We start from the raw sequence: 16,078 nt of genomic DNA, 5'->3' as shown, positions 1-16,078 counted from the left end.
TTAGATTGTGTCCCAATTCCTTAAGAATGACCTCTGAATCACAAAGGCCGTAGAATAAATATTTGAAATTACTAAAAATACTTTAGCGGAAGAGTGAGGTATAACGAGGAGGTAAACCCCTCATACGCGCAATAATTTTTGTTCGTTTTAAGTTTTAATGCTGTTCCTTACTTTCAGTAGAAAAAACTTCATATTTATTTTTTCATTGCTTTTTCAAATAAAGGTAGAAAATCCTGTGCCCCCTTCATTGGAATTCTCTTTTACCATGAGAAGTCCCTCCATGGAAATATCCTCCCACGTAACCCCCCCTCAACTCTCCCCCCTAAACCAAAAAAATCCCCCTGAAAACGTCTGTACACTTCCCAGCAACCATTACTATATGTAAACACAGGTCAAAGTTTTCAACTTGCAGCCCCTCCCACGGGGACTGCGGGGGAGTAAGTCGTCCGTAAAGACATAGTTATTAGGTTTTTTGACTATGGTGAATAAAATGGCTATCTCAGAATTTTAATCTGGTGACTTTGGGGAAAAAATGAGCGTGGGAGGGGGCCTAGGTGCCCTCCAATTTTTTGGTCACTTAAAAAGGGCACTAGAACTTTTAATTTCCGTTAGAATGAGCCGTCTCGCAAGGTTCTAGGACCACTCAGTCGATACGATCACCCCTGGGAAAAAAACCAGAAAAAACAAGAAAACAAATAAACACGCATCCGTTATCTGTCTTCTGGCAAAAAAATGCGTAATTCCACATTTTTGTAGATAGGAGCTTGAAACTTCTACAATAAGGTTCTCTGATACGCTGAATCTGATGGTGTGATTTTCGTTAAGATTGTATGACTTTTAGGGGATGTTTCCCCCTATTTTCTAAAATGAGGCAAATTTTCTCAGGCTCGTAGCTTTTGATGGGTATAACTGATCTTGATGAAACTTGTATATTTAAAATCAGCATTAAAATGCGATTCTTTTAATGTAACTATTGGTATCAAAATTCCATTTTTTAGAGTTTCGATTACTATTGAGCCGGGTCGCTCCTTACTACAGTTTGTTACCACGAACTGTTTGATAACTGTATAATATGAGTTGTCAGTGACAATAGGTCTTCTTATTTATTTATTTCTTTTTCTTGACATTCTATATTCCTAGTACCACAATAGGAGTAAAATCCCACCAAAGAAAAATACAAGTTAATAGAGAGTCAGTGGCGATCACTAGCTAAAACCACGACAGCATGATCGATTGGAGAACATATAAAGAGAATAAGACATAGACATTTGTAAAGAATTGACAGTTTAATTGACAAAATGATCGAATTAAAAAAAAAAAAAACACAAAGCCTAAAATTTAAATTCCTTATATTTCTTTGAGTCCTTCTTTTCCTTGTCTTCCTTTTGTTGAGCCTGCCTTTTACGCTTACTCTGTGAAAAAAGCAAAAAAAAAGTTATTACCATACAATTCAAAGCTAGCATCTTTTTTAATGTTTAAAGTGTATACTAACAGTGCTCTTCTTATTGCGCTAGAAAAAAGGGGAAAAAAAGTCATGTTCAAAAGGAAGAAGACAAACTAATAACGATCAAATCATTATTTATGCTAAATTTAAGGTAGTACATAACGCTAACTAACAAATTTAAAGTTTTTCTTAATGCACCCAATAATACATTCTCTGCAATTTCGCTCATCAAAGAAAAGATCCTTGCTAGATGCTTTCAATCACGTACGCTTTCTATGCAGATACAAAAAAAAGCTTTACAGCTTTTTTTAATTATTTTCATTCTTTTAAGCGACCAGTCATATCGAACCATAACCCGTCCAAATTTAAAGGTACGATAAAAATAAACTGTATGGGAAGTAAAAAAAAAAAAATTAGATCAAGACGACTACAAACTTTTGAATTAAAATCAACTTGATGGAAGTGAATAAAAACTTGAAAGTCATGGCTAAATAGAGTAAAGCCAAGACAGATAGTCTGAGTGAGAGGCAAAGCTGGCATAACTTTTTCATAACTGTATATAAAAATGATTCATTTCACTTGTTGATAGATAATCTATTATCTATCCTGCGGCAGAAGTAAGGTAGATAGGCTACTGGTAAAATTCAAAAAAAAGAAAGAAAATATATTCAATGCATACACAGTATTAGGGTTTTCTAGGCTTTTTTTAAATAAATCAAATTTAAACTTTTATTTTAAACTAGTAGGATCCTAAGAATCAAATCTACAAAAAAATAGCATGTCTCACCTTTAGTTTGTAACAAAGGTAACAAGGAAGAAGGAAAAAAGCAGAGAAAATCATGCTGAAGAAATGAAGCTAAAGCAATATGCTAAAGTAAAATAACATAAGAATTTCTTCTGACTGAATACAAAACGGTAAAAAGAGATTAAATTCTCACCCTTTGTCGTGCAGCATGCTCAGCTGTGAGGTCACTTAAATCTTCCACCTCTTTGGCCTGCTCTCTCACAGCTGCTTCATATCGAGCAGCTACTGCTTCCATATCTTCAAGTTCACTTGGCTCCAGAGCAACCTATTAAAAAATAAAATATGAAATAATAGAAAGTATGGGTGGCCTTTTTATGGAGGTGACATAACTGAAAAAAGTTAATGTCTACTTCAACCAACCTAGTAATTTTCCTTTAGATCTTGATGAACTTTGACTTTTCGAGCACAAACTAAAACTTAGTTTCTGGATTTTGCAGAAGCACAAAGATCCATCAAATGTTCATGGTCTTTCCAAAAATTCTGTTTTGGAACATGTCTCATGTCTATGTCTATGTCTTTGTCTCTCGCTGTCTCTGTGTCTATGTCTGTGTTTGTGACTAACATCCATCAAATATTCATGGTCTTTCCAAAAATTCTGTTGTGTAACCAGTCTCATGTCTAAGTCTATGTCTGTCGCTGTGTCTATGTATTTGTCTGTGTATGTGTTTGTGACTATGGTCCATCAAATGTTCACGTTTTTTCCAAAAATTCTTGGTGCCGTACTTTTCAAATTTTGTCATTATTTGTTATGGTATTTATCATCTACGGTGATTTTTTTTTTATGTTCAGTGATGGGTTTATCCCAATCACTTAAGAATTGCTCTTTGCTATGAAGAAATTTTCCTTTCTCTCTTCTTCAATTATATGTTTGCCTTCTTTTTTTCTAAAAATTTTACCGTAGTTTATGTATCATGCCCGAATAAATAAATGAAGTACGAATAGCTTCACAGCTCTCTTTTATATACTGCGTTATTTGCGTTTTCTTGAAAACTATTTGCGTCTTGAACAGGCCTTGGAAAGAACTAACAAATTTAAACTAAATACTTGATATATAAGGATATTAATTGCTCAAAGCTCAGCAGTTCAATATTTTATTTCACTGTAATTTTTATTTTTAATGTTGTAATAAGCACAAAAGAAAATATTTGTACTATAATTAATTTTCAGTAAAACGCAAATGACAAAGTAGACTTTAGACTTTTACAGTTAGGGGAGGAAGCAGTACCCAGTCTTGTTTGAAGTGATTTTTGTTCGTTTAAAATTTGGCTTGAGTATTCAATTTAAGTTTTACTTATTTTACTTATTGATTTACATTATTACCTGTCGTGTGTTACCCTTAGCCTGTTACCCTTTACCCTTAGCCTTTCTAGATATATCCAAAATCAAATATTTCTCCTTTTCCTAATGATAAATCCTGCATGTAAAAAATGGGCAAATTGCATAATTTACAATCCTTGCCCCGGTGCTATGGGGGCATGGCATTCCTGGAAGTATAGCAATTATATCCTTTGAGTAGTTTGAATAAAACGACAATTCCAAAATTTCCATCTGTGATGAGCTGACGGGGCACCTAAAAAGAGCAACGAGGGGATGAGCTGGTAACCCTTAAATCTCTCTTCAACATTTCCTCAACCATGAAATTTTCAACTTAATGCCCTCAGTCGTTCTTTAGATATTGCTGGTATTCCTTTTTCACAACTCGCAAGCACATAGAGCGTTTTGAATGTGTTCGGCATCTTTCAACATTTCCTTTAAGTTTCACCTTAAAACACTAAGCCTTTTTGGAGACCCAGGATCAAATATTTCCCCCTTTCCAATAAAAACTCTTATATGATAACGACGGACAAATTGCATAGCTTATAGCCCTTGCCCGAAGACTGGGGGAAGGTGTATCAACCCCGGAAGCGTAGTTATTTGACCTTTAAACTATTTTGAACAAAATGACTATCTGAAAATTTCGATAGGCTGCATTCGGGGGAAAAGGGGAGTGGGATGGGATCTGGTTACCCTTTGATCACTTTGGCTTGCCCTGAGGGCTGTGAGGGATTTGTGAACCCTCTGAGCTATAGCTATTTGACCTTTGGACTATTTTTAACAAGATGGCTATCAAAAATTTTGATCGAATACGTTTGGGGAAAAGGGGCGTGAGGGGACGGGGGAGACTGGTTACCCTCCGATATCTTTCGACTTCTAAAAATGCACTAGAACATTTAACTTCCAAATGAATGAGCCCCCACCAAAATTTATACGATCACCCCTTTTATAAAACTTTATATGTCAACAATGGGCAACTAGCATAACTTATACCCCTTGCCCTGATGGAAGGATGGGGGTTTCATCAAACCGGGTTAAAGAGGACATAGGGGGGAGGCTAGTTCCCCTCCAATCACTTTCCACTATTAAAAAGGGCCCTAGAACTATGGTTTACAATCGAATGATCCCCCTCGGAAGTTTAGACCACCACCACTTTCATATGAAGTGCCTCTGGGAAAAAAAAGTAATAAAACATCGAAGCCCCATGGCTCATGACCTTTACTATAGGCAATGCTATAGGGTGAGCGTTGCCTCTGATTAGTTGTTGCACTTCAAAGAATTACCTTATTAGTGCCTTTGAAGGTCTGATCACAACCCAAATAGCAGAGACACAAAACTGTGTCTCTCCAAAGTTGCTGAACACGTTTGCAGAAGCGTATTTATTTCACATAACCTTTGATTAATAAAAAAATATCTCAATATAGTAATATTTCAATTTTTTTCAATTTGTTTGTTTCTTATGACGATCTTATGAAACGAACTGTCTCCACGAGCAGCTTCATAGATACTGGAATTACTACTGTCTCTTTCTTATAAATTTATAAAAACGTCAGAAACGCCCATTTGCTTAAGATAAACGATTTGAAAGTTAATTTTACAAAATTAAGTATGGTAAAAATCAATTCCGTTGTTTTCTCTCTTTGATGCTGCTCTTTAAGCCGCAACAGATTTTAGTAACTTTTCCAGTGTATACCATTTTAGAGTTGCATTCGTAGCATAGGTTCAACAAACGTCGGACCACTTTTTTATTTTAATTCAAGTCTAAAAAAGGGTTAATTAAAAGCTAAGATAGGCAATTCTATTCAAATATGGAAGCAAAATTATATATATAGTGTAATACCTCAACAGCTCCTGTTTTTTGTGCAGCTGCTGAAACATCATAAGTATGAGTGGAGCCCATCATAGCTTGACCAACCCTATCAGTCCGCCTCTCAGGTAATATTGTGTACAAAGCGGGAGTTTCTCCTCTGAAATAAAAAGACAATAAACAAGTAAGAAAATTAAAGCAGGCTCTTTATAAAACCATACCCATAATTGGGGAATAGTACCCCTAGCAAAAGCAACCCCATTCCCCTATGACTTGACCTGTTTGACCCTAGATCAAATCCTGAGCAAGACCCCATCCCTCAATTTGGATTCGTATTAAAAAAAAAAAAGAAAAAAAAGATAAACAACAGTACAAAATATCTCAATTTTCCAATTCCATCTGCGTCATAGCGCTAGTGTTCGTAAAGTTTCGTTGCATATCGGAGGGCGTTGTTGGCAGAATTAATCAAATTTTTGTATTAGAGCTTTGCTCTAATTTTGAATACAGGTTTGATATTTTCTATTAACGTTTTTTGTCTAAGCAAAAAGATGACATTTTTGTGAAACAAAGCAACAAAAGCTAGGATAATTCAACGTACACAGTAACTATTTTAGAAAAAAAATCTATGTTTCACTAAATAAAATGGGTTAGTTGATACTTTCTACTAAAAAAAAAATAATGCTGGAAACAACATGTAAAAAAAAAAATCGATTTCGAATAAGAGAAAAAGCATACAAGTCTTCTAATTTACCATGGCAACTATAACTGTGCTGAAACCGTGAATGTTTGACGTTCAATGCGCAAACATTAGTAAATTTTGGATATTTTTTAGTTTAAATAAAAACTACACCATCAGCTTGACTTTACAGTTTGTACTTGACTAATTTCCTTAGGTGTAGGAGTCAACCAACCTTTCTCCTTGATAGAAAACAATATCTGAATGAGAAACTACGTACAACTATCTATGATTTGACCCGTTTAACCCTAGATAAAATCCTGAGCAAGACCCCATCCCTCAATTTGGATTCGTATTAAAAAAAAGAAAAAAAGATACAAGATGTATTTCAAGTGGCTCCTACACCTCATTGAAAAAAATTGTTAACAAATATAAGTGTCTATTCAAATAAACTTTTCAGGTTTAATAAAACAGTCCAAGATTAAATCACTCTAGTTAATTATAGAAAAAACATACATCACTTTGAAAAACTTAAATCTTTAACAAAACTTCTTTTGATTAGAAGCATCAGACGTCTCCTCGAAAATATAGCGAACACAGAATTTTTTTTTTGATTCGCCATGACCAAGAATTAACCGGACTTTGAATATTTTCAATCAACCTAGCCCAAAGAGTAACCAGAGTCATAACATCTTCGATGATTGCAAAACTCACCCTGGGCTTTCCGAAACAGAACAAAAGGCGTTCTAGGACTTTTCGATGATAGTAAAAATAATGACCAGTTTGAGACTAAAAGGGCATTTACGCTGGACCAACGGAATCTCCAAGTAAAAGTAATTTTGTCAAAAAGGCGCAAGTGCACGAAATACGTTTTTGACAGGCTAAAAACTTACAGAACCTATACCCTAGGACAACGGGATTTTAACACATAACAAATTTTTGCCAAAAGGACGTAAGGGCACATAATCGATTTTTGCCCAATCAGTTTGAGAGATACACGATATGTACCATAGGAAAGAGGAGCATCAAAACACACAAGAGATGTGAGTCTATAAATGGGGCAAAACTTTAAAATTGAATCTCTTCATAAAACTGACGCTATCTGTCAGACTTTTCCACTTTCAGACAAATTCCACTTTTGGCTTTCAACGGAAAGGTAAGAAATAAAGGAAGAAATTTAGACATATTTCACTTTTTGGAGTTAATCATGCAAGTTATTTTAATCTATGTGTTTGGAAGACGAATCGGGTCTATGACCCTACCAATACCAACCCCCCTCCTCTCCCTCTGCCACTAGTTTTTTACCAAAATAATAGGCACGTACAATTTCGTTAATTTCAAACCATAGCGTTACTGAACGGCCAACCACAATCGGTGGCACCCCTTCATATATATGTATATTTTGTTAGATCATTTTTAATTTAATTTGTGTATAAAGAATTTAATGAGCACTCTCCCCAATCCTTATTTAAAGAAATATTATGATTTATTTTAATTTATACACAAAATTCAACTAAAAATGGTCTAACAAAACATACTACAAAACTAATAGACAGTACTAATAAATCTGTTAAAAAAATGTCTTTGAGGCTAGCTGCCAAAACGGCAAGATTAGCATTGAAAGCGTGCATTTAATTATTTTTATTTTGTTTGAAGGAACCGTATCAACTCACCTCATTTTATTTATCAGTCCTGGTTGAACTTCGTTCAAGTCTTAATACTAGGGCTATTTTAAAACTTAATTTTTTTTAGCTTTTAAGTTCGGATTTTAATGTAAGTTTCTCTTTTATATTTTCATTTGTGTTGTGCTGAGGACGGCCCTTGGACATAGGGCCAAAATATTCATTTAGAATTTAAAAAACAGCTTTAGAAAAATTTTCCTACTGTTTTAAGAAAAATTAGAAAATTTTTTTGTCTTCAGAAATTTTTTTCTCTATCGTTTCTGCTTATAATTGGTTGTTTATAGTCTTATGTCACATGACACGAACTTGTACGGTATACCAGATCGGTATGGTAGGTAGAATGATTAGTGCTATGTAGGAAAATTTTACATCTGTGGTGTGAAACGAGGTTAGGAGTTGGTTCGGCAGAGAGCCAGCAGTTGAATAGGGTTGAGTTTTGTCACTGTCTATACAAATAATGTCCAAACGGATTTGTGCTACGAGCACAGAGGAAGGATGTGGGAAATATCATAGGCTATTAAACGAAAAACTTTGAAAATTTCACCCACAACGGAGAAGACAGGTGCGTTTTACTTTGAGCAAAAAAAAGCTCTCTTTTATTCACATCAAACATGCTTAAAAATAAGAAAAAAGAAAAAAGCTTAATCAATTCCACTAGCATGAGTTTTGAGTAACAGAAAAACTCATCCTCAGAGTCTTTGAATTGTTAAAAAGGGTATTTTTCAAGGCAGCTGAAAAATTGATATATGTTTAAGATGAAAAGATTTTTTTGAAGAAAAAAAGAAGACAGAAGTTTGACACTCAAATATAACTAGCTGGTTGTCAGATCATTATAACTGCTTTTGACAATTGCAAACAGCTTTCTTATTTCTTTTATCATCTTAGCATTCTTTTAGCAAAGAAACAAAAAGTAAGAGAAATAAAATCAAAACTAACCCCTCTATTTCCTGTTCAATTCTTTTCTTTCGAAGCTCAATCATTTCTGGAGTTTCCAATCCAAGAGGAACAGATGTAACCCCTGATGGTGTTTCTAGTCCCTCTGCAGGGGTGATAAGACCTGACTCATCCCTGTCTTCTTCCTCTTCTTCTTCCTCAGATTCTTCCTCCTCTTCTTCTGATTCAAGCTCACCCCAATATTGTAACTCCTCGGGTTGCTCGGGCTCTTTCTCGGGTTGCTGGAAATGAATGAAGATTTTCAAGCATATTTAAATAATAGCTAACCGGAGAGTAAAGTTTAAGATGAGGTTTAACACAGAAAACAAATGTCCCAGTAAATTTACAAATAATATGCGTCAAATACTTTTTGTTCCACTCAACTTTTGTCATTTCTATGCCTACATAAAATTGCTTTTAATAATTTTTCCTAATTCATATATATGTAGTTCAAAATTAAAAGAGATTAAGGGAAGAAAAATTTTAATTGGTTTTTGTTTTTCCTAAGTCAAAAAAAAGTTCCAGCGGTATGTGAACACCATCAAACCAGTAGGCAGAATTTCTTTTTTTTCGCCGCTTATTAGTATTTAAAAGCGCCATATATGCACGAGCTAATTTGGCGTTGAATTAGAAGGAAAATATTAGACCGAAACAATATAGAATGGCAACACTGAGGGAGCTTTACTCGAAATATGCCCTTAGGTTGACCGACGTTAGTTATTATTTTTTTTTTTTAGTTCAGTTACCTTTGGCACCGAGACATCATAAGAGTTTTTCCACGACCGCTTCTTTCTTTGTCTGAGTAAGGATTCTTCCTACAACTATTAGTAAGCTTATTTACCCTACCCAATCATTCCATAGTACATTATATCACAGTAACAGAAAAATGTATGCATGCGCATCTCTTAGGAACATAACTGTCATATTTAGTTATTCAAGTCGAAAGTGAATAAAAACCCAAGTTAAGACTCATTTTATACGTAGAGTCTTATTCTAATCTCAAAGGTGTTCTTTCAAAAACTGTGGAGATACGAAAGAAACATTTCTCTACAGTTTGGCTCTGAAAGGAGGAAAGCTGACATTCTGGCATCATTGATAACTCACCAAGGACTAATTGCATCAAAACTTATGATGCTATCTCTTGATGTTAAAAACCTATGAGCAATCGTACTCTAATAGTTCAATTACTCTTTCTATCATTTTTTTTCTAGAAATCTTAGTAGTCTTACTTCTCAGGAAAGGTATACAACCTTTTTAATTGGTTCAGTGAAATGCCCAAGGCCTTGGTTTAGTGTATTTAGAAGAGGATAAGAAGAATGAAAGATGAAAGAAGCAAAACTCAAAAACTGAACTTTCGGGTTTTGTTTCTGCAATACTACAAGATTGACCATGAGGTTATATCTTTAGGATTTTGTCCAAAAAATTGTTTCCCATTTATAAATAATACATACAAAGAAGCATTTATAACAAACATTTCATAGTAACTTTTAACAGTTGAATAAATGATTGCTTACAGTCGGTTCAGCTTCAATAGTTCCAAAGACATCTCCATATAAAGGACGCCCCATTTCGTCAACAGGAGGCTTACCCCAACCACCAGCATGGTAGCCAAATGAACAACCATCTGGGATAGATGCATTCAAACCAGGAATCTTTAAATTTGGGTAAGAAGGCGGGGGTCCGTACCTAAAACAGATATCTTCCATTTGAGTCCAAGACGAAATGAAAGCTTGAAGAGCAATGACTAAAATCGTGTTTGCAACTTGTAAAGGACAAACATTCAAAGTATTTTAAATCTTTTGATGGCTCAGAGCGAATGAATAATCCAAAGTACCAATTAAATTGGCACTAAAATTTAAACTCTTCAAAAGAATGATAAGAATGTTGCTAAAAAAAAAAAAAAAAAAAAAGTGTTCATGAGATAAGAGAATGTCATGTCAAGGACAGAGCAAAATCATATACCTTCCCAAGATGTAAATTGCTCTCTTTACTACTACTAATTTGACTCACTTACGGAAGCAGTTGAGTAAAAACACTAAAAAAGTAAGAGGATAACTACAAAATACAATTAGATCGTGACGATTAACGTCTCTTCTTGAATGCTTTCCCAGTCTATAGAGTTCAAATTTACTGAAAAATTGACAAAATTACAGCTACAGTCAAATATAGCACATAAAAATGTCTTTGACAGCATAGCCTTCAAAATAATTATACTGGATTTTACTTGATTATACTCATGATATATATATATATATATATATATATATATATATATATATATATATATATATATATATATATATATATATATATATATATATATATATATATATATATATATTACGTGGTAATGTTAATTGTAGAACAACCAATATTTTATATATATATTACGTGGTAATGTTAATTGTAGAACAACCAATGTAATTTACCTATTAGAATGTAATAAATGCTGCCTACAATATGTGGGGGAAACTACTAATAATATATATAAAAGATTTTCTGGACATAAGACAACAGTTAATAATGAAAAAACTAATAACTATCTAGTTCAACATTGTAATAATGGTAAATGTTCCATATCAGATATAACTGTCACAATTTTAGAAAATTTAGAATTAGAAAATTTAAATAAAGAAGAGAAGAATAATAGACTACGTAAACAGGAGGATTTCTGGATCCATACTCTTGGTACAGCTTATCCTTTTGGGCTAAATGATCGTGTAGCAAAATATGGTGACATGTCTCATGTTGTTGTTAAATGTATTGATGGTTTTATGGACCATCCTTCTTTTACTTGTCCTACTAAACGTAAAAAACGATCGAGAGGACATAGGAAAAATAATAGAAAAAATGAATTAGATGTACATATGCTTTCTATAGATCTATGCCAGCTACTTGAATCTAGGGGTATGATTTCTGTAATAAAATGTCTAAATAATTTATCCAAGAGGAATTTAATCAAACTTTTCTGGATTGTCAAGAATAATACAGCTCTTGATTATAATTTTAAAGTAATATGTGATACAATTTGCATTCTAACTAAAACGAAATTTATTTCAAAAAAGAAAAAGTTCGATAAGATTAGTAATAAGGATAACAGATTATATTTACCTATTAATTTTACTTGTAAGCAGATTGAAGATATTAATTTACCAGAAATTTTAAATCAGCGGCATGTGAAACAGGCCCTTCCTAGTAATTTGAATTATAATGATAGTCCAGTTTTAACTTATAAATTTTCAAAAACTATTGGGCAAATTATTTTTAATTATAATTTAATACTAAAAAAACTAGATAGTGATATAAATTGGAAACCGGTTTGTAATTGTAAGCAACTTGGCCCATTTGTAAATCTACTTACAAACATGTTATAACAGGGGACTTGTCAATAATAAAGCAAGATGATCTTCAAATTATAATGAATAAAGGGGCTAATTTCCTTCTTTCTCATCATCTGAAGCCATCGAGTGTTCTTGATGGCTTGGAAGATGATTTTGATTTATTTATTGATAAGTGGTGTAAGAAAGAGAATAAAAATAAAGAGAGTTTTCAAAGTTGGAAGAATTTAATTATTAGTAGAATAAGAAATAAAATATATTCTAACTTAAAAAATAGTAACACTAAATCATTATTTTATAATGCGAAGATTAAACAAGCAATTGCTAATCTAAAGAATGAATTTGTAATTGTGCCAGTGGATAAAGCTAATAATAATTTTGCCATAATTTGTCAGAAGCTGTATTGTGATATCTTAAAAAGGGAGTTATCCGCAACTAATGTTTGCGAAAAGGTAAATATAGAGGATGAGAATTTAATTGAAAAGACTGAAGAAATACTTTTTAAAAATTTTAATATTAAAATAAATGACAATGATAAAAAGTTCCCTTTCCTATATTGGACTGTAAAATTTCATAAGAATCCCCCTAAACCACGGTTTATTGCTGGAGCAGCTAAATGTCCAACCCGCATTGCTGCTACTGACCTCTCTTTAATTTTAAAGGAAATTGTAAATAAACTTAAAACCTATTGTTCTGGTATTGAAAAATTTTCGAATTTTAATCCATATTGGAGTGTTAATAATTCACTGCAGGTGATAGATTCTTTAACAATGGTTTCAGCTAAAAGAATTGAGTCTTTCGATTTTGCGACAATGTATACTAATTTATCACTTAATGTAGTGTTTGATAATTTAAAAACTGTTATCAAGAAATCTTTCCTCTTATCTAGTAAAAGGTTCTTAAAAATAGACATTTATAATAAAAAAGCTATATGGACAAACTGCTTTAATACCACAGTTAACTTGAGATGTTACAGCTTGGATATGATTTTTGAGTTATTGGAATTTGTTTTATACAATACTTATATAAGATTTAGGGGTGATTTGTACAAGCAAATTATGGGAATTCCCATGGGGGGGAATGCCAGCCCATTTATAGCTGACTTATTTTTAAGTCAACTAGAATATAAATATATGATGGATAAGAATAATACAATTAATTTAAAACATGCTTTGTCAAATAATAAAAGATATTTAGATGATATTTTGGTCTTAAATTGTAAGGATTTCATTGATATTTCTAAAAATATATATCCATCAGAGCTTATTCTTGAGCCTAGTCATGGCGCTGGTCATGATGATCATTTTTTAGATTTAAATATTAATATTTGTGATAATAATAAATTAAGTTTTAAAATGTATAATAAAACGGATGATTTTGATTTTGAAGTGATTAGTTTCCCATTCCCTGAAAGTAATATACACTCAAATATCACATATTCAGCGTTTTTCTCACAGTTACTTCGTTATGCAAGGATTTGTAGTAATTATATTGATTTAAAAATAGATGTAAAATCTTAAGCCAAAAATTGATATCAAGAGGTTTTTCTGCAAATAAATTAACTTGGCAATTTAAAAAATTTAGTTTTCATTATAACGAACTTTTAAATAAATATCAAAAGAATTATCTAGAAATACTTAAAGAAATTTTGAACTAATTTCGGAGTTTCGAGAATTGTTGTCACAGCGCCATTTATATTGAATTGTGTTTCTAATTGAGCGGATTTTCTTAAAAATGAGCCACATGGTAATGATGAATTCTATAATTGTTTAGTTCATTTAGGTTTTTTGCAATGTGTTAATATTTGTGATTTGGTAAAATTTATAATATTTAGTTTACCTATTGTTGCTAAAGGGAGGGATATATTAACAGGATAAGCTTGTTTTGGTTTTACTTGGTTGTTTTACATTTGCTTTTTTTTTTCATAGGCATGTATTTTGGGGGTGATACCTGACGCGGGGATGCCATGGATATTCTGTGGTAGCCACAACACTGTGCTGGGTAGAGAATTTAGAGTGGCGAAACCCTATATAGGCCAGTGTATTCTCCTGATGAGCCCTTGTGTTGGGTGTTGCCTCTGAATTATTTGTCTATATTATTTTTTCTATTGTTTAGTAAATGACGACTTATACTTATTGACGACATGACTGCCTGTCCATGGATTATTCTTTATGGTTGATTGTGTGTGGCTATGCTGTTTGACCTATGTGATTGTATGGATGAGTAGGGTTAAGGCCTCATTCAAGTACTGGTCTATAATGAATCACTAATTTAGGAAAACAGTCTTCCTTTTCTCCTTCTGTCTCTTTTTTTTTGTGTGTGTTTGTGCTGTTGCATTGGTGATTTCTCTTTTCATGATATATATATATATATATATATATATATATATATATATATATATATATATATATATATATATATATATATATATATATATTGAACTACACAGTTGTCTGTCTAATTATGTTATATGATCATAGTACTGTTAGACTGGTTAGGTTTTTCGTCAATCGAAAAGTAAGAACAACATTTTCTCTTTAGGGAAGATGAAAAACTTGTAGTGCATTAACTCGTAACTCTAACATTCCATTATTTGCTTAGGTGTTTTACTTAATTTCTTAATTTGCAGTAAAATCTTGTATAACTATTTGGAAGGCCATGCTGCCAAAGGCAATTTTTTGTGCGCTTTATTCGACTGTAGACATCTATATATGTACTTTGACAATATTTGACTGTAGACATCTATATGTGTACTGACCATAGAGGCAAGAGCCTTCAACGGTTTTTTTCTTAGTCCAGAGACCATAGCCTGTAAGGGACTAAACATCTGAAATAGCTTTAAAGTAGCAAAGACAGTGAAAATGACCTGATTGCTGAGTTGTCAAAGCGGAAAGTTACACATCAATACACAATTCCTAAAAAATTACAAAAAAAAATGCAAATTTAATTTGCAATGAAAAGGACGTCCAAATGCATTTAAGCAGTGTTTGGTAGTAGCGGACACCAAATTTAAAAATAAGAAACATCGGCGAAAAATCAGTAAAAAAAAGCTAAAGCAATATGGCACCAAACCAGTATAAATCTTTTTAAAGATGTAGTTGTCATTGGGTATCAACAGATTGTTAACGCTTGAAATTACATGCAAATACAAGAAAATCGAAGTTTTTTAGTAAAATTATCTTAATATGGGTCAAGGGGGACAAAAAAAATGTTTTTATTCAGATATCTTTGGTACTTCAGCAATTCAATTATAGACTGTCAAGGTCTAAGAGCTAGGAATAGATAGATAATAGCTTCCAATAGAAAATATAGTGAGAAAACCTAAAAACATTAAAGATGTACTACTTCTGTCCAGATACAATGCAAAATAGAAAAAAAAGAGCAAAGGTACTAAAGAAAAGAAATATATTAATGGAAAAAAAACTCAAAGAGACTGCCTTTGAATATAAATAAGGGAACAAAAAAAAAACTATGTTGACTATCTCAACCAACAAAGGGCCAATAAGCAAAATAAAATTATACATTTTTATCTGAATTTGGACCGGATGATTCCAAAATACCAAGAGGCTGAAGGGAAAATACATTCTAACATTAAACCACCAGAGAAAATATGTACCCTTTTTAGTGGGGGTGAGAGGAGGCGATGGAATCTGAAATAAACATCAGAAACACCTTGATTACGACCAAACTACAATTGTATATTAATTGTCAGAGGAAAGGTTTTCTTTAGACTAAAAGAACAAAAAGAATAATAAAAAAAAATCAACAAATCCTAGAGAAAAGTACAATGGGATAGTAAGGAGGGATGAAGCAAACAAAACAATAAACTAGGAAAAATACCTCTGCATAGCAATGAGCCAAGGGGGAGGAAACTTGTTTGAGTTGGGACCTATCGGCATTCCCAAGGCTGTACGGAGTTCTTCAGAAAGGTCACCAGGCTTTTTCTCTTTCAACTTGGTCTCAAATTCCTTACCTTCGTAGTAAAGGTCACCATGAATCGTCAGTTTAGGCTTGGTCTGCCACCTAAATTGAAACAATACATAAAGAACAATTTCATGTACTAAACCAATAAATAGGCA

At 32.8% G+C, this 16,078-nt stretch overlaps 1 protein-coding gene across 1 annotated transcript in view; it reads right to left on the bottom strand.

Moving 5' to 3' along the window:
• Positions 1–1,267: 1,267 nt before the first annotated feature.
• Positions 1,268–16,078, bottom strand: part of LOC136029218 (splicing factor 3B subunit 2-like) — a 62,382-nt gene continuing 47,571 nt past the window's right edge. The window contains exons 8-13 of the mRNA XM_065707424.1: positions 15,840–16,022; positions 10,176–10,347; positions 8,665–8,903; positions 5,404–5,530; positions 2,383–2,514; positions 1,268–1,412 (exon numbers count right to left, since the gene is read on the bottom strand). Of these exons, the coding sequence (XP_065563496.1) occupies positions 1,332–1,412; positions 2,383–2,514; positions 5,404–5,530; positions 8,665–8,903; positions 10,176–10,347; positions 15,840–16,022 (934 nt within the window). The 3' untranslated portion in view covers positions 1,268–1,331. The remainder of the gene's footprint in view (positions 1,413–2,382; positions 2,515–5,403; positions 5,531–8,664; positions 8,904–10,175; positions 10,348–15,839; positions 16,023–16,078) is intronic.

Source organism: Artemia franciscana, chromosome 7 (assembly GCF_032884065.1).
Source record: "Artemia franciscana chromosome 7, ASM3288406v1, whole genome shotgun sequence".
Classification (NCBI taxonomy): Eukaryota; Metazoa; Arthropoda; class Branchiopoda; order Anostraca; family Artemiidae; genus Artemia; species Artemia franciscana.
This window is presented reverse-complemented; position numbering and strand designations above follow the sequence as displayed.